The 24,887-nt window shown below is 48.3% G+C and overlaps 10 protein-coding genes across 10 annotated transcripts; 7 read left to right on the forward strand and 3 right to left on the reverse strand.

Annotated features, from left to right (window-relative positions):
• Positions 1-113: 113 nt before the first annotated feature.
• Positions 114-4,760, reverse strand: N7457_003266 (putative raffinose synthase protein Sip1; the record flags this gene model as incomplete). Its single annotated transcript, XM_057174311.1, has 5 exons — positions 114-1,459; positions 1,531-2,758; positions 3,605-4,051; positions 4,114-4,503; positions 4,599-4,760. 5 exons carry the CDS (start codon positions 4,758-4,760, stop codon positions 114-116), a joined length of 3,573 nt encoding a protein of 1,190 aa, XP_057034462.1.
• A 3,265-nt stretch (positions 4,761-8,025) lies between these two features.
• N7457_003267 (uncharacterized protein) lies at positions 8,026-8,355 on the forward strand (the record flags this gene model as incomplete). Its single annotated transcript, XM_057174312.1, has 2 exons — positions 8,026-8,202; positions 8,266-8,355. The coding sequence occupies 2 exons, from the start codon at positions 8,026-8,028 to the stop codon at positions 8,353-8,355; spliced, it is 267 nt and encodes an 88-aa protein (XP_057034463.1).
• Positions 8,356-9,426: 1,071 nt separating this feature from the next.
• Positions 9,427-10,400, forward strand: N7457_003268 (N-terminal L-serine N(alpha)-acetyltransferase NAT4; the record flags this gene model as incomplete). Its single annotated transcript, XM_057174313.1, has 2 exons — positions 9,427-9,508; positions 9,625-10,400. 2 exons carry the CDS (start codon positions 9,427-9,429, stop codon positions 10,398-10,400), a joined length of 858 nt encoding a protein of 285 aa, XP_057034464.1.
• Positions 10,401-10,495: 95 nt separating this feature from the next.
• On the reverse strand, positions 10,496-11,990 carry N7457_003269 (GPI-anchored transamidase subunit GAB1; the record flags this gene model as incomplete). The annotated part of the gene is made up of 5 exons (XM_057174314.1): positions 10,496-10,734; positions 10,793-11,412; positions 11,464-11,666; positions 11,729-11,793; positions 11,849-11,990. The coding sequence occupies 5 exons, from the start codon at positions 11,988-11,990 to the stop codon at positions 10,496-10,498; spliced, it is 1,269 nt and encodes a 422-aa protein (XP_057034465.1).
• Positions 11,991-12,155: 165 nt separating this feature from the next.
• Positions 12,156-14,293, forward strand: nop7 (mRNA-binding ribosome synthesis protein NOP7; the record flags this gene model as incomplete). The annotated part of the gene is made up of 3 exons (XM_057174315.1): positions 12,156-12,177; positions 12,231-12,329; positions 12,393-14,293. The coding sequence occupies 3 exons, from the start codon at positions 12,156-12,158 to the stop codon at positions 14,291-14,293; spliced, it is 2,022 nt and encodes a 673-aa protein (XP_057034466.1).
• A 617-nt stretch (positions 14,294-14,910) lies between these two features.
• N7457_003271 (class I SAM-dependent methyltransferase) lies at positions 14,911-15,884 on the reverse strand (the record flags this gene model as incomplete). The annotated part of the gene is made up of 4 exons (XM_057174316.1): positions 14,911-15,083; positions 15,149-15,580; positions 15,652-15,759; positions 15,812-15,884. Coding segments are annotated over 4 exons (786 nt in total), but the record flags the coding sequence as incomplete, so codon positions are not given.
• A 697-nt stretch (positions 15,885-16,581) lies between these two features.
• N7457_003272 (uncharacterized protein) lies at positions 16,582-16,824 on the forward strand (the record flags this gene model as incomplete). The annotated part of the gene is made up of 1 exon (XM_057174317.1): positions 16,582-16,824. One exon carries the CDS (start codon positions 16,582-16,584, stop codon positions 16,822-16,824), a length of 243 nt encoding a protein of 80 aa, XP_057034468.1.
• Positions 16,825-17,125: 301 nt separating this feature from the next.
• Positions 17,126-18,427, forward strand: N7457_003273 (NAD(P)-dependent oxidoreductase; the record flags this gene model as incomplete). Its single annotated transcript, XM_057174318.1, has 6 exons — positions 17,126-17,162; positions 17,216-17,400; positions 17,500-17,656; positions 17,709-17,877; positions 17,933-18,102; positions 18,165-18,427. 6 exons carry the CDS (start codon positions 17,126-17,128, stop codon positions 18,425-18,427), a joined length of 981 nt encoding a protein of 326 aa, XP_057034469.1.
• Positions 18,428-19,332: 905 nt separating this feature from the next.
• On the forward strand, positions 19,333-20,001 carry N7457_003274 (histidine phosphatase family protein; the record flags this gene model as incomplete). Its single annotated transcript, XM_057174319.1, has 1 exon — positions 19,333-20,001. One exon carries the CDS (start codon positions 19,333-19,335, stop codon positions 19,999-20,001), a length of 669 nt encoding a protein of 222 aa, XP_057034470.1.
• Positions 20,002-21,753: 1,752 nt separating this feature from the next.
• Positions 21,754-23,790, forward strand: N7457_003275 (TolB family protein; the record flags this gene model as incomplete). Its single annotated transcript, XM_057174320.1, has 1 exon — positions 21,754-23,790. The coding sequence occupies one exon, from the start codon at positions 21,754-21,756 to the stop codon at positions 23,788-23,790; it is 2,037 nt and encodes a 678-aa protein (XP_057034471.1).
• Positions 23,791-24,887: the final 1,097 nt, after the last annotated feature.

Below are 24,887 nucleotides of genomic sequence, written 5' to 3' on the forward strand. Positions count from 1 at the left end.
GAACTATCTCGGACATCTAGAGAGATATAGCAGAGATACTCCGTTGAAATAGTTTGTCTCTATCAAGAAGACCAGATGATAATGTCCAAGTCTATATAGAAACTCGCCCCTTCTTAACCCACAAACACTTGTACAAAGGCCTCATTGCTCCACCCACTGTCCAACTTCATAGCCTTCCAAGCCGCCAACACATCAATTGCTAGCACATTAGCAGTCTCTCCACCTTCTATCCAGACCGTCTCCTCCGGAACTGCGCGTCCCAAGATCATGACCATAAAGTTCCGCGCAATAGTCCTGTCTTGAAGATCGGAGAAATAAATCCCCAGGGTTCCCAGCGCCTTCAAGCTAATGTCAAATCGCAAACGGCCGTTCTCAACAAGAGATATATCAGAAGTCACCACAGCCGCTGCACCGGTCATCTTGCCTAGAAGACCAAGGACAGCCACATGTGTCAGACCATCACCAGATGGGTTACATCCATGGCTTCCCTTCAGCGTGAATGAGCAAGTCGGGTACGCAGTGAGAATCTCCCAGCCCTCTGGCTCCAGGACAACCGCAACCAGGGAGTTCTGTGTCAAGGGCCGCATGCGAGTGGAGATCTTACCGCTGCTATGTGCACGTACAATGTAGTGGCCGTGGGAGTCCTCATGGATCCCTGGGAAATCCATCAAGGAGACTATACTTGAAGCCTGCGCGGAATTAATATTGAACAGGCCCAATATTCCACTTCCAGTCTTGGCCCAGCCAGTGTAGCTTCCCACACGCAGGAGATGTCCTTCATTGTAGCCGTGGTACATGTCGATTGTGCGTCCAATGACACTAGGGCGTAGGATTACCGTAGTTCCTTTGACTGTGGGTGCAGCTATTTGGTCCAACACAGTCAAGTCATGCTTGCCCGGCTCATCGGTGATATAGATGGGTCCTCCCGACACACATCGTGCTGCAGCATGGAATGATGCGTACGGATGACTTGTTTGGAACATATCCCAGTCGGGCAATACATTCAAGAAGCGGGTGAGCAAGGAGTTATGAGCGTTGCAGAACACATGCCACGGGTGAGAGGCAGGAACATCCGGGAAAAAGTCATCGGAGTTTCGCAATGGAATTGTGGGTTTGTTGGTGGGCATTTGTGAATGGAAGATTATTTGAGGGGTCATTGAGCCGCATGAGATTGCCCGAGTGCTGAAATGCTTCAGTGATGCTATAGACCACGCATCTTGATAAGAAGTCATGAATCTCTGGCGGTCTTCTGGATCTTCAAGAAGATCGATAAAGAATTGTGCATCGGTCTTCACGGAGTCTATGCCGACCGAGCTAAGGTAGCCATAGAATTCGTCGTAGAATCGTTGAACATCATCAGGATCGATAGCAAGGATTTTACCATCTGGCAGATTTTTCGCGATGGGGCCGTTGGTGGAAGGGTCCTTGATCTTCACTTGCTTTGTTTTGAATCTTTGAGCTAGGTCGCTATCTGGTGAGATACCTCCCCAATATCCAAAAAGGCATGCCAGACGGCAATATGTTCGATACCAGGATGCACGCGATGAATAGCTTCCACTGTGTGCTTCAGTCCCTTGGGGAATCCTTTTGGGTGTGCCTCGAACTGTTTCCACCTTTGCTGGAATTGAGAGTTTCCTTCATTGTCGTTAGTCTGCCAACCATCATCGATAATAAGATTGACAATATTGATTCCATTGGACTTTAATGTATCCAAGGCGTGCAAAATCCTCTCTTCCGTAAGATCCTGTCCCAGTCCATTCCAGGTACAATACGTCAGACCATCGAACCACTCAGACAGCCACTGTGCAGTTGGGTCTTTCTCCACAATAACCATATCGTCACCCGGTGGAGACAATGGAACTTGCTCTTCCAAATCAATATTAGTCTGGTTTGCGAACGGCCTGACCACTTTCCGAGCTTCGTAGATCAGTGCGGAGATGGCGACTTCAAAGTCTTCTGCGGCACTGACCAGCACATGAAACCTCGATGGCTCTGAATTGTCACTCTTTGCTGTGACTACAACCTCACCCTTTTCATTTGACCGAAACACCGTCAAGACATCATTGACACCCGACACAGCCAGCATAACAAGATGTCTACCATCTTCGCGCAAGAAAGAACACAATATCGCGTCTTCGGTCAGTCGGAATTTATCTTTTCCATGCCTGGGACCTAGCCATGGACTCCACACACGCACCAGTGAGAAATACCTCACCACCGACGAAGGGGTGCCAATTGAAAGTCGCTTGATTGTGGATGCACCATCTTGAACGGCATCGATATCACCAGAAAGCGTCCAAAGTACTGACCCTGGAGCTTCACTCAAACGCGACTTAATCTGCAATTCGTGATTAAGATTATCAATGTACCTTCCTAGATCACCTCCGGGAGCTTGTGTAGTTGGATCGGTGGACCCACGCTTGTCGAGGTCGGAATGGCGTGGGCTATATACAATTTCACCGTCGCTCACAGGATGTTTCTGGTTTGCCCATTGCCAATCTGTGTCTGGGCCAGTGCGAAACCGCACAGTAAACCGGGCATGACCACCTGCTGCTGGCAGGAGTAACTCGCCCGAGAATACATGGCGATGATAGTTGTATTCGCTATCATCCCCAGTTAATAAAGGTGTATGATCAAGACGGCCTTCCCGCAGTGACAAGGATGTCCATTCGGATCCAGTAATATTATGCCAAATCTGCGCTTCCCACGATTGCGTAGGGAACGAGCTGCTGGACTCGATTGTCACTGTGAACCGTAGCTGTTGGTGATATCAGTATAATTGCACCCTGGTTATAGAAGGAACCCGGCAGTGGATAACATCAACTGAACGGCATATTCGGAAGACTCACCGCATCGTCTTCTTCGGATCGCAATGCCTTTTGCGCCCTTCGCAGACAAGTGATTTGACCCAACGGGGGATACGATGTTATCCGGGCAAACATGGCCATTTGCGCTGGACGAATAAATGGTGTTTGCGTCCGAGTGATTTGGCTCGCACCCCGGATTGGGAGGGTTGAGGGGGTATCTTGAGTGTTGACCTGCATTGGAGAGGGGTAGACCGTCAAAGCAGCTCTCTGGTCCAGCAACAGAAATCAAGGACAAAAGATGTTCGTTATGTGTGTGATACTGAAGATGAAATAGCTCATATAGAGAGGGTGTATGATTAAGTGTAACGAGGTTGAAGGTCGTTGTTGGGGTTGCCTGCAGATGAAGGTGATGATGAAAGTGGCGGGGGACCTATCAGATGCCAGTTGCCCTGGACATCGGCCCTCGAATCCAGGCTTTGATCTCAACTTATTCCTCAGCCGAGTTCTAGAGTCACCATTTTGTTGGCGCCTGAGACTGAGCTTGTTCTTATGTCAAGATCTCCTTTTACTGCTAGGGAAATCACAACATGCAGAGAAGATATCTCAATAATTTGCCCGATTGAAATCATTCTTGATTTGAAGACAGTATGCTGATCATGTCGTCTATATATTGGAACACGTTCTACTTCTATGCCGATCAGTTGATTTTGATGGTCAATTTGCCAAAATGCTTCTGGGCGAACTGCAATCCAACCCGTTAGTATGCAATCACTTCTACGAAATGAAAGACTACTCACCATGTAATCATAGGCCTCACGTGCCTGATCAAGGGTGAATACCTTGTCGTCAACCACAGGATGGATATCATTGGCCTCGATGGCTCGAATCATATCCTTCATGAGGGCCTTGCTACCGACATAAACACCACGAACAGTACAGATGTTACTCAATGTTTCCAAGACAGTCGGCTGAGTCTTTGGGTCCACGCCTCCAAGGAAGCCAATGACGCTAATGATACCTTCAAACTTCACGCACTTGAAGCTCTGCTGGAGAGTTCCACTGCCGCCCACTTCAATAATGTGGTCAACGCCAGCTGCATCGGGTGTCAGCTTGCGAGCAGTCTCGCCCCAGTTTGGGTCATTCTTATAGTTAATGACATGATCAGCACCGAGCTTCTTGAGTTTCTCAGCCTTCTCGGCGGAAGACGTTGTCGCAATGACTGTTGCGCCAGCAGCCTTGGCGAACTATCAAACAATGGAGTCAGTTCAGTGAAATCGGACTCGGGCTAGATAAAATATTGACTCACCTGCAAGCCAAATATGCTGACACCACCGGTTCCTTGAACGAGAACGACCTGGCCAGGCTTCAAAGGCTTCAGGCCATATAGCGCATTCCAACTGGTGAGTGCGGCACATGGGAGGGTGCTGGCCTCAAGGGCAGTGAGATTGCTAGGTGCCTTAACCAGACCCTGCTCATTGAACACACCATACTCGCGAAGGGTGCCATCAATTACACCTCCAAGGCCCGTTCCAGCGGCATATGAGTCAATCTCGCCATATTGGTGGCCCTGGTTGAAGAGAGTCGCGACGCGATCGCCCTTCTTGAACTGAGCAACCTTGCATCCAACCTCTACAACCTCACCAGCACCATCAGAGCCTGGCACTACAGGCAGATCCAGAGCGAATGGATATTGGCCCTGTCAAAGTTAGAAAATGATGTGCCAAGGGGACAGCAGTCTCAAGGAGACAGAGTCTACGCGGGAGAATGTTTAATATCCCCACAACACCATACCTTGGGGATAATCAGATCGCGATAATTCAGCGATGCAGCTTCAAGCCTCACTAGCACTTCGTTCTCACCGACTTTCGGAACAGCGGCATCCTGGTAAACAAGGCCGTCGAGGTCGTGTTCCTTATCTTGAATGACCCATTGCTTCATAGTGGAGGGAGACATTTCGGTACGTCGTATATACAATGGTACACACCCAATATGTTCGAATGGTGACAAGATGACGTGGTATGGAGGGGCTTATATCAGGGACGGCACTGACGTGTGCGGCCTGTTTTTGGTTCCACTTTCATGACGGAAAGATTATTAAGAGAACAAACCTGCCCAGGACAAAAACAAACCCGCTCATTCGTCGAATCCTTCATCAGGCATTCTGGAGGCCCAATTTCCATCGAGCTAGAAGTACCTAGATACTCATATCGTGTCACTGACATACCAAGTTGCAAGATTTTCGCTAATCTTTTCGTTCGGGGGATTTGGATCGAAAATATTTAGCACAAAACATATTTTATGCTAGTAATTTAGGCATTTAGCCCTATCGATTGCGAATGAAGAGTTTACGAATCGTATAAGAGCCCGTCGTGATATCAAACATTATATAGTCCTGCAAATCATGCATGTCGGCACTCGGGAATAACTCGGGTTCGGCTTGCTTTGTGCTGGGCTACCGGGTTTGAAGCCACTGCAGTTACCTGAATGCGAATCATATATATGCTTGTGATTTGTACACAGTTTGCTCATTGACTGGAAGTTTTGTAATAATAAGGCAAAATAAGCCACTCAAAGACAGGCCGAGAATGCAGACTAGTAGGAAAAAGGCATCCATTGTTAGGTTCTTGAATGAGGAACAGTATTTTACGTCTACAAAGGATCAAAATCGACCTCAAAAGGGGCATCGACTATATAATCACGTCGTTCAAGATTTGAAGGAGGCGCAATGCTAAAATGCCGTGGCTGCAGTATTTGAAGTGGGTTCCTTGTTAGCTGCATGAACTAAGTCAGCCTCAACTACTCCGTATAGATTGCATATTCAAAGACAACCCTAGATAAACCAAGAGTAAGTCATCCATTGCAAAGACTTAAAACATTATTCGCTACTATATTCTCAAGCTGCTGGCTTTTATTCATGCCTACGAGCTTCCAGATTACAAGACATCTCTACGGCTTGTTCTGAACTTAGTGAAGACGCCATTAGCGCTTTGCCCCAGTCTCCTCCTAGACCGCTGGGGATAATTTGGGATTCAATTCTCTGCAATAAACAGTAAGAAGTACTAGAGGACCAGGAGCTATGTCCGCTATTTCCCTAAGATTTCTCTCCGGGCTGAAACCAAGGACTCTGATCCAAGGTGAATAGGCAGCCTAACAAGACAGAGCCAAGTCAGCCACTACACGATCAAAGCATGGACTACCACGATTTCCTGATAGCGGGAATTATTTGTATAAAAGCAGCAATGACTCATGTAACAATCATATTCTCTCGTCGAATGAACCGAGTACGACTAGCTACATGACCAGCGTGCCTATAAACTTCCCCCGGTGCAACATTGTAAGCCAGAGCTTTATGTACATCCATATCTGGTTACACAACCCTCCCATTTGCGTTCTTTTGATTGCTACCTTGTACCCGTCGATTGAGAAGGAGCGGTGTGCGTATGTTGCAGACAAAGAAGCAAAAACAACGGCGATCATTTAATCAACATTTCAGAGAGTGACTATTATTGGTGCCCGGATACGAATTACTTCTGCAGCACTTGATCAAGGCAACGATGAGGAAGGTTTCGATAAGTATGACCTTATTGCCAGCACTTTATTGCCAAAGTTGAAAAGTGTGTCTATCCTATGCATGTTTGCTGTGCCATTCCTTTCGACCTTCTCGGTATGGAGCACGGAGTAAGCTTAGAGGTATTCTATAGTTTTGTACCGAGTTTGCCAGGCCATTTCTCAATCAATGTACATATTTTGCCAAGCTACACAATCTTGGCACGTACAGTGTCAAATGCAACTCGTTGACATGTCAACATTCGCGCTAACTCGCGAGTCGGCTCGGAGTACTCCGTACACGTAGTAAATTAGGCCTAGATTGGCTGTTTCTATGCATTTCTGCAGGAGGCACTTGCTCAATTACGCAGGTAGTTTGACCTCAGACCCAACAAACGTGCATTTGAAGACCCAACAAACGTGTAGTTGAAGGTTTCTTCACTACCTTGCATGTATCCATGGCGGATGAAGGATATTGCTTGTAGGGCTAGAACTCACTGAGGGGAAATAACGCTGGAAGCGGGCTCATAACCCGTCTAATCCACATTCACTCACGAATGGTGCTTCCGGCCTGTTCTGGGAGATTTCCGATTGATGGCAGAAGATACTCAGCCTGCATATTCTTCCACTATTATATTATAATCAAATACCAATCCACATCGGATATGCCTAATAGCAAACTCTGATTTTCATTATTCTAAAGATTCCCGGAGTTTGCGCACTAAGAAACCACTTCCTTTACAATATCTCTAATCAATGCAACCCCAGCGGATAGGAAGCCGAGATGGGGGTACTCCGTACGGAGTACTTAGCTCGAGCTATCAAGACTATATCAGTCAGATAAGGCCATCTTCACCGAATACGGGGTAGAAATTTGGGGTGAAACAGTTCTGCATAGGAAAGTCCACGGTTGGCGAAGATCAACAAGCTGTGCATGGAGTGTTCCGAAAGAGTAGGTGATTTGCCAGAATCAACAGATCACACAGGATACGAGGCTACGAGGTATGTGTCAAATTGATGGATGTTCTTTTGTACTCCGCACTCCGTACATCTTGCCCAGATGATTAGTTGTTCTTGATCCATGGGGGAACTTGCCTAGCCCGTACTCCGTACATGCACCTGAATAGGTAAATAGTCGATATCTGACCAACATATTGGAAACTGCTCAGGTGCCTAGGTGAACCCTCGAGCCAGGCCTTGCTTTGGTCGGATAGTAGAGACTATTTCGACAACTGCTGTGTACCTGTACGCAAAGTTTCTCTGTATGGGCATATAGAGTGACATGATCCTTATTTGCACGAGCAGGTACGAGAGCGTGGGGCCAGGGGGCGTCGGGTGCGGGGACATGAGGCTGAGAAGGCGCCCGTGGCTGCGGGAGGCCTGACGTTGGCGCTCTTTTAAATTCATCTTACCCAATAATGCGGCCTATCCCCTATGTGACTCGTCAGATCCGAGGTATTGTGCTTGGAATGGCTATTGTTTGTTCACTACGCTCTGTACTTCGTCCTGTCATACCAATATTGAGTCTTGGGTAATGACTCCGTTGACTAAGAGACGACTGGAGCATTGTCGCGAAGTATAAAAGCATCGAGATACCCTCCCCAAACTCGTACTCTTGGAAGTCAACCCTTCTTGAACAATCCACAACTTCAATCCAAACGCCCCCTTCACAATGAAGATTACAGCTCTCCTCTTTACCCTTATGGCTGCCACCGCCGTGAGTGCTTCCACGCTTGCTGTACGAGATCTCTGTGGTGGCAATGCTGGTGCCGACCAAAGACGTACCAATAGCCCTTGCAAATCCGGAAACGGAGATAGAAACTTCTGCGGCTGTGACCGAACCGGTGTGGTATGTTGAGATATCCATTCTGAAACATCAGTCAATCTTGCTAACCTGTATTGCGATGAAAAGGTCGAGTGCCGCGGTGGTACATGGACGGAGATTCAGGATTGTGGCCGCAGCTCATGCCGCGGTGGCAACCAGGGAGGAGCCGTGTGTTAAACTGGGAACAGCTTCTGGGGGGTCTATGTTTTCGGTCCAATCTTCCATTGGGGCCATTGGGTCACTTTGCTGGCAATTTGTGAAGCTCAGTTCACTCCCAGTTCGAAGCAATATGTTACTCGTCGCTCCTTGTTCTTGGCCAATTCATATACTCTGAGAGTACTGCTTGCTCTCTACTTGACCACGGCGTTGGGACCCACCCTAAAACATGTTATCATGGTAGAGCACGATGAGCAGAAGTAGATATCGAGATGGCTTGCTTCCATCGAGATTCGGGTCGTGACCCAGGTATACACTACATGTGGTTCCCAAGACCTCTTCCTCGCTGTCCTATACATATCGTTGGCCTTTCTCCAGACTAGTCTCTATTGAATAGTGGTAAAGGAGTATATGTCTACGGTTCAGCTCGGTCGGTTGTATGTATGGGACTACGTATGTCGAATGGTGCCTCTGATCTGCCACGATTTATCAAAGAACATAAAATGACTGAGCAATGGCTCCGCACAGGTATTTAACCCGTGGACTAACTGGCAGTCCTCGGTAGTATTGCAAAATGGTGGCTCTTGAGCTAGCCAAAATCACACAGTATGTCCACCCTTTCTGGCCATATTCATATAGCTTCAGGTATTAGGACCTGCTTGAAGATTATGTCACAACCCAAAGAGCTACCTAGGTAGGTACTTATTGTTGAAATGCGAAATGATGATTGGAGGGGCAGTAGTAACTATGTGACTCACAGTTGGGGAAAATATATATCAGCCTCAAGTTTGGAGAAGAAGTTCGTAGAGCATGTCAAGTCCACTAAGAACCCCGATTCAGTTGCGCATAGGAGCACTGTAGATTTTTCAATCATCTGAAATCAATAGGCGACGAAATAGGAGGTTTAAATCAAACTGCGCGTTATACTTCCCGTCAACAGCCAAAATCCGGGGTCGCCGGGCCATCGCCTCCGAACAACATTGCTCAGTATCTATGAACCTCTTCAGTTTTTCCACCCAATATCTGCGCACTTGATCATCTCATCTCGGACTTATCAAACACTCATATCAATTACCGTTGAAATCCCCCACCATGCCATCCGTAAAAGAAAGCCGAGTCACAAAACCAAAGGCCAAAAGACCGCGGTCCCCAATCCGACGCGTCTCCAACAAACGTGAGTAACTCCCTCGCCACGTTCAAGCACTACCCGAAGAAAGCTTCAACCTGATAATTGATCGCTTTATGATATCGAATGAAATGAATTTATGACGCGTACTGACAGTCCTTTAGTCCCACTGGTCGAAAAAACCAACGCTTTGTCTATTGAAGACTTCATCTCTCAATATGTGACTCCAACCACGCAGACAGGAGATCTAGCCAAGGAGAATGCCATTGATCAAGCGCATCCATCCCAAGATCACACAACCCGAGAGTTGATCGCCACGCCCGTGGAGATTTACTCCGCAGCGACAATCTCCGCAGCTGATCTGGAAGCATGTCTGAATCTAATTGAGCAAACATCGGGTGAAGCCTATGCTGCATCTAGCGGAGGCTGGTCGCGTACCAAGAAACGAAAAGAGATGAGATTGCCCGACATGAAGTATCTGATCCTGCGAAAAATACCGAATGATTTTGGTGATTCTAGCGGGGAACACGCTGGAGTAGAGAAGCACAGCGAAGATGCCGACAAAGCTGCTTCATCTCCGTCTAAGACAAGTGAGCACCCATCTGAGACTCCTTCTAAAGATGTACTCGGCTTCTTGTCGTTTATGGTCACCTACGAAGATGGGAAGGAGGTGGTTTATTGCTACGAGATCCACTTGTCGCCGACGGCCCGGGGACGGGGTGTTGGGAACTTGCTCATGAATCGGATGGAGAGCATCGGCCGGGCTGTCGACTTGGAAAAGGCTATGTTGACAGTTTTCAAGTCGAATGAAAGTGCTCGACGGTTCTATGAGCGGCTTGGGTATGAAGTTGATGAGTACTCGCCGCGGCCGCGTAAATTGCGCAATGGCACAATTAAGGATGTTGAGTACTTGATTTTGTCCAAGCGGTTGGATGAATGATCGGTGGATATTCTCTTTTTTTATTAATGTTTTGTATCCTGGTGATTGATATGGAAATAGCAATGAATATGCAATATGCAACAATTTAATGTACATTACACTTGCCGCACCTCTGTGCCCTCTTGTTCTGGATGCTCTTGCTCCCATTCGTCTCTGAGGGCGGCGAAGACTGTGTCCGCAAGCAGGATAGAGAGACCCAAACTCCAGACCAGCGTGATGGCGTAAAAGAAGTTCGCATTTCCAGACCCGGCGTAAATCCAAAGGTGGTAGAAAGCCGGACCGAGGAGGCTGGAGTATAGGATTGCCGATACCGCAAAGAAGGTATATCGCATCACTGTGCTGAGTTAGCCACGGTAGTCTCAAAGAGTTACTAAAGCGTTGTAAATACTTACATGGGAAAAGGTGCCGATACAATGGCAGCAATGCAAAGAACAACGATGCATCCGAAATGCTAGGGTACGGCTTGAAGATGGCGAAAACACCTAAAAGGGAGGCAATAACGAATAGAGGCTGACTGCGGAAACGAGCTGTGAGGCCCCCGACATAACTAGCCAAGTGAAGCCAGAACACACCGAGGAAGAACTCCCGGAAGGAGTCAAACATCTCGATGAAAAAGTACCACCACAGCCCCACGTTGGGGGTCAAGTCTGGGACCAGAAGATGGAAACCGTATGTTGCCGAGATGAATTCCCAAAAGTTGCCTGTAATCAGGCAGGAGAGACCAAGCAGTCCTGCCACACTGGCCAGCAGCAGGGCAGCGTGTTGGACAACGAAAGATCCAACATTGGGTGGGTTTAGTCCCTGCAAGCGGCAGTCATAGCATAGTAGAACCAACGGAAAAAATAGTAGTGCAGGGTAAAGCGATAAGTAGGAAGCAAACCCGAGGGCTAGCATTGCATTAATACTGTTTCCCCCGACTGCATTGGAGACAGCGAAGAGGACTCCTGATGTGGTGAACACGCTTGTTGACCGCGCTAGACATGTCGCAATAGTAAGAGGGTTGAACAAGAACCTATTTCTGCGTAAGCATGTAGACTCATGACAGACGAACCAGAAAGCCTACCATGCTGCAACTGACACCCCATCCCACCGGACATGTTTTCGGACCGCTGAGTGCAATCTCGATTTAACCGATTGACCCGACGCAGAAATTGCGATCAATGCATGCGCATTCAAAAGATCCACAAGGAAGTAGAAAATGGCGGTTGGTAGAGGTGAGCTCTTCGCATCCGGGAGTAGGGCGAACAGAGGTAATAGGAGGGGTGCCTAGATCATCAGATCAATTGTCAATACACGGCTTGAAATGAGAGGAAATTAGATTCACGAACCTGATGGAAGACACCTCCATCATAGGGCGACACATTTCTTGTGTACAAAAATAGGCCTTCCTGCACTATACATTGGAATTAGTTTATAGAATGCGGAGTCAATGGTTTGGAGACACGTACGGCGCTTGAAGCTATTGACGGGTGTAGAGACTTCAACCCTCCCGGTTAACAAATCAGGCAATGAAGGGAAGAGACATGCGAGAAGCAGACGCAGCACAAAGGCTGCGCCAAATACAGCAATCTTCCGCCGGTCTACAGCCATGACGGGGTGAGGTCTAGTTGTTGACTCCAGCTTGGCCCTTGGGACCAGCCCTCTCTCCGCCTTCGGGGCACGGACCACTTTGTTGCGGTAAGAAAAAAAAGTTATCGAGAAATTTTCTTCTTCTTATCAGCAGCCGTTTAGATCTTTTGACAACCACTTTTCACCATGGGCAAAATAAAGAAGAAGGGTATGCGGAAACGAATCCGGGATTTCAATTGACTTGACTGACACCTCTTTTAGGTTCCTCTGGCGCGGCCAAGAACTACATTACCAGAACACAGGCCGTGCGCAAACTTCAGATCTCTTTGCCGGATTTCCGTCGACTATGCATCTTCAAGGGTAATTGTCCTTCTCCAAGGCATTCTATCTGAATCGCAAGTCTAACAAGATCTCCGATCTTAGGTATCTACCCTCGCGAGCCCCGTAATAAGAAGAAGGCCTCCAAGACATCTACGCCCAACACTACCTTCTATTACACCAAGGACATCCAGTATCTGCTGCACGAGCCGTTGCTTAACAAGTTCCGTGACCAGAAGGCCGTTGCAAAGAAGATTGCTCGCTCCCTCGGCCGTGGAGAAGTCAGCGATGCCTCCCGTTTAGAAAAGAACCACGCCCCGAGACTCACTTTGGATCATGTCATTAAAGAGCGCTACCCGACCTTTATCGATGCCCTCCGTGACCTTGACGACGCTCTCTCTCTTCTTTTCCTTTTCGCCACTCTCCCCTCCACCGACCATGTTCCTTCCAAGACTGTTGCGCTCTGCCAGCGCCTTTGCCACGAGTTCCAGCACTACCTGATCATGACCAACTCCCTGCGCAGATCCTTCCTTTCCATCAAGGGTATCTACTACCAGGCTACCATTCAGGGACAGGATATCATGTGGCTTGTGCCTTACCGTTTCGTCCAGCGTGTCAATGGAGACGTCGATTACCGTATCATGGCTACCTTTGTCGAGTTTTACACCACCCTCCTCGGCTTCGTTAACTTCCGCCTGTACTCATCAATTGGATTGAGATACCCCCCTAAGTTTGATACCCGCAGTGACGAGAACGGTGCCGAATTGGCCGCTTTCACCCTTGAGGGCCGTGCAGTTGGTGAGGTTCCCAAGGCCATCGAGGCCAGCAAGGGCCAGAGCAACGGCAACTCCAACAAGGAAGTTTCCAAGGAACTCCAAGCCAAGGTCGATAAGGTGATCAAGAAGGCTGGTATGGGCGAGGAGGATGAGGAGATGACTGAGGCCGCCGACGAGGCCACCGATGCCATCGACCGCTTTGAGCCCGCCGCTCCCGAAGCCGATACTCTCCCTCAACCCGCAATGAGCGGCAACGAGGCTGGTGCACTCTTCGCCCCCTTCGTGTTCTACATTTCCCGTGAAGCCCCCAAGGCTCCTCTGGAGTTCATTCTGCGCGCATTCGGCTGCAAGCGCGTTGGCTGGGCCTCCGTGCTCGGCGATGGAGCCTTCACTCACGATGAGACCGACCCCCGCATCACTCACCAAATTGTCGATCGTCCCCAACTTCCTCAGGAATCTCTTCCCGCCATCCCCGCTGCCGACGAGAACGCCGTTCAGAAGGTCCAGCCTGGAACCCGCATCCCTGGCCGTACTTACATCCAGCCCCAGTGGGTTTGGGACTGCATCAACGATGGAAAGCTCCTCCGCGCTGATCTCTACGCACCTGGCACCACCCTCCCACCCCACTTGAGCCCTTGGGTCAAGGCTTCTCGTGGCGCTTACGACCCACGCGCCACCCTTGCCGAGCAGGAGGAGGAGGATGAGGCCGAGATTGCCGCCGAGGCCTCTGACAGTGATGAGGAGATGGCAGATGAGCCCGCGGCCGATGCCAAGGATGCTTCTGCCGAGGAGTCCGATGAGGAGTCTGTCGACGGTGGCATGGATGTCGCCGGCACCGACGATGACGAGAGCGAAGAGGAGTCCGACGAGGAGGTCGAAGACTTTGGTGGATTCGAGTCGGAAGCCGCATCCGAGTCCGAAGATGATGACGAGGCCGCCCGCACTCAGCACCAGAAGGAGCTCGAGGCCGAAGCCGCTGGTTTGCCATTCACATCCAACGCCGCCGCCGAGGAAGCTGCCAAGAAGAAGTCTTCCAAGTCCAAGAAGCTGGCCGCCAAGAAGCGCAGCGAGGATGAGGAGCTCGAGAGACAGAAGATGATGATGAGCCGGAAGAAGCGCAAGCTGCTTGAGAAGATGATCTACTCTAACAAGAAGACCGCTGACGAGTCCGCCAAGCTTCGCTCCAAGCGACGCAAGTTTGAGAAGGCCCAGAAGGGCGAGAAGAACTAAAGCTCGGGTTGAATTGTGCATGTTAGATAGTGCGTTTCCGGGCGTTTGTGGTTTGGATATGTCCCATGTATAGGCCCCTCAAAAATTTGTGAAGTTTTAATGCTATTTATGGGTGTGAAATCCCAATCATATGTATAGCTTTTGCCCTATACCACGTCAAGATGCTTTGTAGTTTACTTTTCTGTCGAGAAACAATGAATTACTAAGAACTCATGTCAATTGTATCCTCTAAGTCTTAGCCTTTGTAGACCTAAAGCCTACGGGATTTTAAGTGGCAATAAGGTTGGGAACTGAACGTGCACCTTCCCAAAGTGTCATCTCTTGGTCGACAGCACGTGGAAAGCACGTGGAAGCTGAACTTTGAAAGTATACAACGTCCTTCTTTCGGTCATTTGGTCGCACGTTATTCGTGGTCTGTCATGATATTTTCCAGGGTGATTGATCTAAAACTTCAAAACTTCAGACTCGCCCTATTCGGATCATGTTGTTTACAATGGTCTATTCACCATCACGACCTTTGCCACTTCAACTTCGATCTCTGTAAATACATCGAGATCTATACCGCATATATACCTAATCCAATCAAGAGTGGCTGGATTTGCTCTCATCGGGTTCAATTATGCTTTCTTCTTGATAAGCACGCCCTGAACCCTAGGCAACAAACTAAATGGTTCATGAGGTTCTTCAATCTCATGTGGATTTTCCCATTCGCCGCAGTTAAGAATGTCCGTCAGCACATTCCGAGTCAAATCACAACCGACGAATGTGCTCCAGGGAGGATTCCAGCAAGCTAGGGTTTTCTCATGTTAGCCGGTTCGCATATCGGATCCGTTATTCCACTCGAGACAAGCATACCTTGCGCTACAGTTGTCACGCGGTTTCGACTCCGCCCATGTTCCCAGAATATAAACTTGCCTCCTGGTTTGAGGAGTTTCCACACCTCCTTCATGACGTTCTTCGGATCCTTGACGGCACACAAGACCTGAATACATAACACAGTATCTAAGCTGCCCTCTGTGATTCCCTCTTCTCTCAAAACGTCGCTATCTTCAATGCCACAAGCTATGAGCTTATATTCATTCTGCAGACCATGTTTGTCCAAGAGAGCATCGATGGTATCTTTGAACTGGGGATTGGGTTCAACCCCATAGATATGGTTGACACGAGAGACATCAAAACGATGAATCTGATTTCCTGGCCCCGGGCCGAGTTCCAGAACAACGCCGCTAGCAGCTTGCACGAGGGAGGGAACAATGGTTGTATCTTCGTAAGCGATAAAGCCACTCGCTGTTCATGATGGTCAGTTGACTCAGTACATCATTTCGGCCAGGGTATATATGAGGAGCGGGGTGGATTACAGGTTATACTGAGCAACTTTGCTGAAGCGGCATCTCGAATTTGTTGTGGGTGACCAAGTGCAGCGAGCCCATCTCGACGAATGGCTTGTGTCAAGGCCTCCCAGTGTACTGAATGATATAATTAGTAGAGTTGGTGAAGTTTTGGGTGGGAAAGTCTTACAGCAGATGGAGAACCAGATCAGGCCGAATGGCCGTAGGATGGAAGCGAGACGGCCAGGTTTGGGCATGATGCTCTACCTAGGTACAGGTCATAGATGACCAGAGTTTTCTTTCGAAACAATAAGAAAAATGATGCTGATATTTGCAAAGATGCAATTTGTGGAAAGAAAACAGAAGGGTGAGCCCGAGTTGAAGCGATGTCACGTTCCGTAGTGGAGACAATATATGTACATGTAAGACGGTGTATGGCGCTCACCCTGAGAAGCCTTGATTACAGATGCTCTTGTATTCGAATGTCACATGTGAAGCTAGCGTATCGGGATTCATTGAGCTAGCACTGCACAAGTATACGACTGTTGGCCTGAAATGAGGCCATAATCAGGCGCTAAGACATGATTTCCCTCTAAACACGCACTAGACCCACTTGGGCTCCAGGGCTCCACTCCGTGGCCCCAGCTGCAGCTGAGTAAGCAAATCGGAGTGCCCCCTGGCGCCCACCCCGGTGCCCTGACCCATCAACTGCCCTCCAGGAACTGATTTGGAAGACTGCGGTTTCGCCCCAGGCATCCTATACACTGCAGGCCCGAGGAAGGTACAGTGGGTAGTGCAAAACAACGATGATAGGTATATTTCTTGCGAAGAGCCATTTTTGAGCCCAAGGTGTATCAAGTTTGAGACTTAACTCGGCATCAAGGACTGTGCCCCCTGCTCTTTGGAAGTTAACACGACTATCTTGTGCATGGGGTGGTAGTCAGCGGTCTCTAGTCCTCCATGACACCTCCCAAAGGCGATCAAAGCATTACTTTGACTGGAGATGACATTCAATTCGTGCCGGTCACCATCACCGCTGGCCGCTCGATGACGGCCACAGACGCCTCGAGTACCTCTACTGATGATGCAGCTTCTTCGGTCGCGACCTCGCCTACCAGCACCGGTGGTCTACCCCGGATGACTGCCAATTCTGGTGTGGCCTTGGAGGGTGCGGCGGCAGTAATTGTCGCAGCTCCTCCGTGAAGTTCGACAAGGAGATAAATCCTGTTTGTTAGACCGTATCACATAGGATATATCGTGAGCGTGGCCTTAGATAGCGAACAATTTGTATGTTCTGTACGGAGTAGCAAAACACATTCCGCATACAAATCGAACCGGATGCTTCCCCGCGCGGGAGCATCTGATTGGTGAGTCATCCTTCGGGTCAGATCCGAAATCTCACTATATTTTCTCGCGATGTTTTTGAACACTTTGTGACTCCGACTCCTATACCAAGCTGGATCTTGTTACATTCTACAGAGTATAGATAAACTACACCCACAAGATGACATCAAACAAACAACAAGTTGTGGGATGGATAGGTACGGCAAAGAACAACCACAATTTGGAGTAAGCGAGCACTAATACTCCCCAGGACTCGGAAGTATGGGTCTTGCTATGGCTCGAAATGTCCAAGGCTTTCTCCAAAACGAAGGAAAAACACCATTGAGATTTTGGAACCGTACAGCGTCTCGTGGAGCACCACTTGAATCCCTTGGCGGTATTGGATGCGAGTCTATTGCTCAGCTTGTAGGCGAGTGTGACTTGTTCTTCATTTCTGTGAGTACGTAAGAAAAGGGCCCTCAAATATAGCAAATGATTGTTTTTGCTTCCATTGGGGGTCGGGATGGATCTTGTTGACTGACATCGAGCAACAAGACAAGTGATGATGCTGCATTGAATGCAATCATTGACCAAATCTTGGCTGTCAATGATATCAATGGCAAGGTAATTGTCGATACTACCACCGTGTATTCAAATACGACCAAAGAGATAGATGAGAAATTGAAAGCACGCGGTGCAAGCTACATTGCTGGTAGGCCAATCGCCCTTGATCGTGATTCATAGCTTCTCACACACTGTCACAGCACCGGTATTTGGAGCTACGCCAGCTGCAGAGAGTGGTACGCTCTTGATAGCGATGGGTGGCGCACCTGCAGCGATTGATGTGGCTCTACCTTTGGTCAAAGGAGTGCTTGCTCGAGAGGTGATGATTGTTCCAGCGCCCGAGAAAGCCAGTCTTCTCAAGACCCTGGGGTGAGATTGCATCGGAGATTCTTTGTGTTTGGTTCATTATGCTGACACCAAGTAGCAATTTCATCGTTGCGGGAACAATGGAAATCATTGGCGAAGCTCAGGTATTAGCTGAGAAAAGCGACCTCGGTACAGGAACGCTTGAAAAGTTGCTTGAGCTGAATTTCGGGAGTCTGATGCACTCCACCTCTACTCGCATGACACAGGGTGTCTATCTACCAGCTCAGGGTATGTATATAGCATCAAATATCACATCTTACCGCTTCTCATTGGCTAATGATATGATTTAGGCGAATCTCCTTGGTCCAGCTTGAACCTTGGCATCAAAGATGTTCAACATGGCATCACTGCCGCCGAAGATGCCGGGATGAGATTGAAAGTTGCCGAGGTTGCCGTGGAAAATATGTTGCGAGCGAAGGGCTTTTCAGATGCGCATGGGAGCCGACCTTTGGATTCATCATCTGGATACGGCATCATAAGACAAGACGCAGGTCTTGACTTTGAGAATGCTTTTGTCAAGGAACGGGACTCCCCCAAAGAAGAAAAGCTCTAATTGTTGCTGCTCAAACTGGCAAGAAGTGCACATATTGTGGGGATGATTGCACACTCTTTTGAACATGGGAAGCTGTACGCCAGCTCAGAGTCACAACTGCTCCTTCTCCCAATCCGAGCACAGTGTCTATGTCCTTCAAAGATTCAAGAACAACAGTCGCACTTTTTGAGACTTGTGTGCTGGTCATGTGTAAGTTATTCAGTGGGATGATCGAAGTCCGAGATGTCATTACCAGGGTATCCAGGAGAAGACAAGAGCAAGAGTAACCCGCAAAAGGGCCCAATAAAGACCTTGAATGGAAAAGAATAGAATATAGAAAACAAACAGCAGAAAATTGTCGGATAGCAAAAGCTCCAGCCATAGTTGGGGGGCTCGCTGGCTACCTAACCACGCTTATGCGCACAAGGTGCAACGGAGAGAAACTGACCCCGGGGAAACGTCATCGCCTGTTTAGCCAACCAATGTGCAGAGAGGCGATTAACGTTCGAGCGACCTTCTCTGGTGGCTCTTTGTGTTTCCGACTACAAAGGGATTGATCCAGCCGTTTATTGAGAAGTAACGCTCACCTCTGTCTTTGGACTGCCAGACGATCGCAACATGTGATTGATCAGTGATCGACCAGTTCGACAGTTGAAAACTTCACGATTAACTTCGGCGTTTGGTCATCAAGCTTTTGTCACATCAGATGTCATTGATCTGAATATTACTCAAGCCGCCTACCTTTCGACGAGCGACAAACCTGCTCGGGGTTGCGGCTCACATTACCCGATATAGAAATGCGGGCCGATGACCGGTCGGCTATAAGCCTTAAGCCTCTATCTACAATGGCTAAAGGAAGGGAATTCAGCTTTTAGTTTCCCTATTCTATCACATTTTCAGGCCAGATACGACAAGCCCAAATCATAATGTCCTTCCGGTTACATCTTGTTCGACATGCGGAAGCCACGCATAATCCCGGCCACGATATCACCATTCTTGACCCACCATTGACAGAAAGGGGAATCCAACAGTGTCACAAGCTTTGCCGTGAGTTCCCTTTCAAGGAAACTGTCGGCCTGGTGATGGCATCTCCTCTCCGACGCACCCTTCAAACTGCCCGATTAGGCTTCCAACAATCCATTGATGAGAGGTTTTACGCTCAAGGCTCCAGAGTTGGAGTCCAAAATGGCGCACGCCTTTCGTTAGAGCCAGATCTACAAGCACACTCTTCCCGTCCATGTGATACTGGCTCAGATCCATCAGTTTTGCGCTCGGAATTCTATGATCTGCCATGGGAAATCATTGAGCTGAACCCTGTCTTCCCAGCAAAGGAGGGACTTTACGCGAGTGATATCGAGGCACTGAAGTTGCGCGGAACACGAGTTCAGCGTCATCTGCAATATAATTTTGAAAAGTTGAAGGATACTGAACGACCAGACATAGTCGTTGTTACCCATGGCGGGTTTTTGAGCTTTGTCAGTGGCCAGGAGGAAACGACAGTGGGCCAGGCAGAATGGAAGACCCTACTCGTCAACTTTGATCGTGATTCCAAACTTGTGGTGAAATCTTCGGATGAAGGATGCTCACTGCTGTGATTTGCCCTTTCCCGGGGTATTGGCGGCACGCAAATATGATATCGCTGCACTAGTCACTTTGTTTGTCATTTTCTTGTTCTCGCTTTTGTTTGATGGTCAGCTACAATCATTCGTCATTTTCATAATGACCAGGAACAAAACTGATAGGATACATAGTGAGCTACATCCGAGTCTTAGAGCCTCAAAGACTAGGGATCTGCAACCACACAATTATCTCCCAAGGCTTGCCTCGGCATCTCACCGGTTCCCAAATCATGCGCGGATTTAGACTTGTCCGCGAAAGGCAGCATGGTGAGCTCAAAGGGTATTGAGAAGACATATCACGGTTTCAGCCGCTACGGTACGCAGTGTCGAACTATCGACTGAGCCCCCGGGCGTGCTACGAACACTTCATGTTGCCAATAATTCCCTCACAAGCTCACCAAGAACCATAACAACAGCGCTTACCATGAAATTCCAGACCTGGTAAGTGTTGAACGGACCTCTCTATATGTCGTTACTTAATCCCACCTAGGCATCCATGGATGCCAGGATTACACTCCGATTGGACATATTTCCTGTTGCCTACTGTAGTCATCATGCATTATGTCCAGTGACACTACTAGTTGTGTAGAAAAGGCCACTAGCTAGGAATCGGCAATCTCATCTTTTAAAGCATCGTGCTTCAATTCGATATAGTCCGGTCTCAATGCTAACGTCGCGCCATCTGCACCACATACTCAGATTTTCTATAACGGGATTGCTTGCTGAACGCCCTTTTCGATAAGCCAAACCCAAGGCTCATTGTTTCATGCAAGTCGTCCTCAGTCCAACAACCTCCATCTCATTGGTAGTCTTGTCAAATTAACAGGCCACTCGGGTGACACAGCAATAATAGCAAGATCTCCCTTTGTTTGAGCGCTACCTAAGCCCCAATCTCGTATTATCCCCTGGGAAACTGTGAACAAGCAATTTGGCTACGCTTTGCCCGAAAGTAAAAGCTCCTCGTTCCAACCTACAGGTAGAAAGTTGGGAGGTTCACCCTTGCCCGCAGATCAGCACTTCAGCTGCCAGGTTGTACGGTTGTACAATAGCTCATAATAATTACATTTAGTTGCAACCAGCCTTCCTTGGCCACTCAGATCTTTCTTCTCGTAGCTCCTAGCCTCGCACAATATGATATAGCACGGCCTATACTTCAATACTACCCCATTACCCAGGAGATAGTTATATCTGGATGTAACCATAACCTATTATAGCATTTATAGGATTTTCAGAGGAAGTAAATCATCAAATACAGCTCTCGCTATTCAATCAACACCGTGAGTAGATCAGACTAACTTGCTATCCCAGTATTTTAGACCTGCTATCATATAGCGTTGAGTCTACAAGTTCCACCCATGTAATTGAGAAGATTATGAGATAAACCATGATTGATTTGTTTGTCTCATATAGGATATGGCGCTCCATACAGAATACCGTGGCTATAATGTTCTCCTCGTCTACTACACGGGAGCACTTTAGATCAACAAGCTTCCGAATTGGATGAACAGTGCTAGGATATCTAGATTCCGGAAATGGTCGGACATTTGACGGTTAGGACTAGATTTGAGGCAATAATCAACAAGTATAAACCTTGAAAATGAGATACAAATAGCACCTTCCACTTTGCTACTGCTTCCATATTTTGTACTGCTGATGACAAAATTGAACAATTCCTTGTAGGCCAAAGTCTCTCGAACGGTTCCTTCTCTTCTTCTCACGATATTTAAAATGCGGCTTTGTATTGCTTTTGTTGTGAGCCTTGCTATTACCACCCCTGCGTTCGGGGGCTGTCCTTATGCTCGAGATGCAAGCATTGAGCCCCATAACAGGCTGAATGTCCACAATCATTCGGCTTGCGACACCGATCCGAGTAAACCCGCGGCAAGTGCTTCTTCTACCATTCCCTCTTCGGCGACTGGGAAGAAGGGTGTGATGCTGATGAATCGAATTTCACCTGGGGCTTCAAAACTATATATTGCCAATGCAAACGGGACCGATGAGCGTCCTCTATTAGAGGATGCGGTTTACGAATATCACGCCGACTTTTCTCCCGATGGCGAATGGATCGCTTTCACTAGTGAGCGCAACGGTGATGGAAACTCCGACATCTGGCGCGTACGCCCAGATGGCTCAGATCTACAGCCCATTGTAACATCTCCAGCAGCCGAAGATAGTGTTGTGCTCTCGCCTAATGGAACATTGGCAGCATATGTCTCGACGGCCAACAACTACAAGGCCAACATTTGGATCAAGGATCTGCAGACTGGGGCCGAGTGGAATATCACGGATACCCCGGTCAACAGGCCGGACCAGTACATGATGCATGGTCATTTCCGTCCAGCTTGGTCGCCAGATGGAGAGTGGCTTGCGTTCTCCTCGGATCGCAACACTCCATGGGATGGTCACGGACCGCCGACATACCTGGGACGTGCTGGTTGGGAACACACTCAAGAGCTTTCCATCTACGTCATTCGTCCTGATGGTTCAGATCTGCGGCGTGTCGTCAACCATACTGGTCACTGTCTAGGATCCCCCAAATGGTCATCTGATGGGAAGCGCCTGATATTCTATGAGATGACTCGCGAGCAAACATGGGACGCACATCGACCTGAAAGCATATCATCCGCAAACTCCACCATTGTGTCTATTGGAATCGATGGCAACAACCGTCGCACAGAGGTCAGCGGTCCCAACGTCAAGACCTTCCCTCAATATTTGACAAATAACACCATTGGATACCATCTGAAGGGTGGTGACAAGGAAGGTTTATATCTCACAGACGGTAGCTACTCTAATACAAAGATGCGATCCCCTTCATGGTCGTCCGATGGAAAGTATGTGGTCTATGAAAAGGTTGATTGGTCTATTCGACCTCTCTATAAAGAGCTTTATAGCTGGGATAACGAGTGGGACTACCGCTTCACCGATGTATTTCCTCAACTCTCATCGAACGACCGCATAGCTGTGACCGAAAAACAGCTTGGCAACTCTTCCATTGTCACCTTTGACACAGACGGCGAGGAGATTTCCATAGTTTACAGTCCCACCGATACCGGTCTCGTCGACGGTACCTTGATTCAACAAGGCTTGGCCGGGGCATTTAATCCCACGTGGTCCCCGGACGGCGAATGGCTTGCTTTCGGAGTCGGAGGTTGGTTTGAATCGCGCGATTTCCACGGGGGCTGGATTGTGCTCTCCGCCGCGAACGGGAGTCACACCGAGGTCATTGCCGCCAGCAAGTTGAATCTTACAAGTAACAATGCGCTCAACAACGGATTTCCCAGTTTCTCTCCCGACGGCAAAAAGCTTGTGTATCGTGTGTGGGGCTTTGACACTGCCAAATATGGCGACAAGTCGGATATTGGTTTACGCATCATTGACTTGGAGACCAAGGAGATCATGCAGCTCACTAGCAACTGGGACAACCTGCCCTCCTTCTCGCCTGATGGAGAGCTAATCATTTTCACCCGCAAGGTTAGCACGGCAGATTACGACATCTGCACCATCCGCCCTGATGGCAGTGATCTTCGCACTTTGACTCACAGTGGTTCCAACGATGCCCACGCTGTTTGGCGCCAGGATGGAAAAATCCTTTGGTCATCGGGCATGTACGGGTTTCAATACGAGTGTGCTCTGTATGATGAAACCTTCCAACCCTATGGACAAATCATGATTATGGATCCCGATGGATCCAACAAGCGTGCTTTAACCAACTCTATTTGGGAGGATTCGATGCCCCTTTTCCTTCCTAACGACGGGTTTTAATCTGCGATCGAAAGTATAGAAAAAAAAGGTGGTTTTGCTCTTCCCTCTCGCAGTTGATTCTGTCACTTTCTTTCGCTTTGGATGGTTAGATAGAGCTGTTGTTATATATTTTTATGCGAATGGCATCATTATATCCTACTTGCAAAGACATCTTTATCTCACCAACTTTTCGTGACATTGTGGGTTTCTTCTATTGCGAATCTTAGAGCACGATAATCCGAAATAACTTGAAGGTTCGACATGACGTTCCATCCCATTCTCTGACTTGAAGCACCATCTTGTATACAAAGCCGTCAATCTCGAAAGTTGCTCTTCATAAGGTTAGGGTTGTGGAGACGCTAAGTCGTTTTGAGCAACTAGGCCCGACGGCTCCCATGTGTGCAGACCAAACGAATCCAACTTTGCATACAAAGCGCCCTTAGATACGGGCATATCTAGATTTTCCATTTTAGTATGAATGCTGAAAATTCCATGGTGAAGGTCCTCATATTTGTATTTTCAACCGGCATTCACACATCCTGGCTGGCATGTTAGGCTAAAATCTGCCAAAATATCGGGCCACAGACTTTTGTTCTCCTTCACCCTAAGACTTCCATACACAGTCTGTTTCCCCATCACTTTTATATCAAGGGAGCCCCTATCAAGGCAGCCTCGGAAGAACCGCCGGCTGAGTCAATTCCACTACTCCGTACATCGTGATACAATGCCATTCCATGCCATGGCCACGAAAGCTTTAGATCAACTCACCAGCTCAACTCGCCTATTTTTGACTTATGTGGCTGGATTCAACGCTATGACTGAGCCTCAATTCAATGGTATGACCAGGATCAATCAAATAGCGCGGATGGAGCTCTCCACTCTCTCGCCTAATATCTCCGATTCCGCCACCACATCGTGACGAACTGATTCATGGTCTACCTGAGACCAATCAGGGTTCTGGTCAAAGCTCGCCTGTAAAGGCTTGCATCGGCTAGGCCGAAGTTAACTATACGCTAATGATAATGTCTTAGCGCCTAGTGCAGGCAAAGTGTTAGCTTCCTCGTATCAAGGAAACCAAATTTGGGGCACGCAAGCGATGGTACTCAATGACTGCGGAT

Source organism: Penicillium paradoxum, assembly GCF_028828445.1.
Source record: "Penicillium paradoxum strain IBT 22861 chromosome Unknown utg000003l_segment0_segment0, whole genome shotgun sequence".
NCBI lineage: Eukaryota > Fungi > Ascomycota > Eurotiomycetes > Eurotiales > Aspergillaceae > Penicillium > Penicillium paradoxum.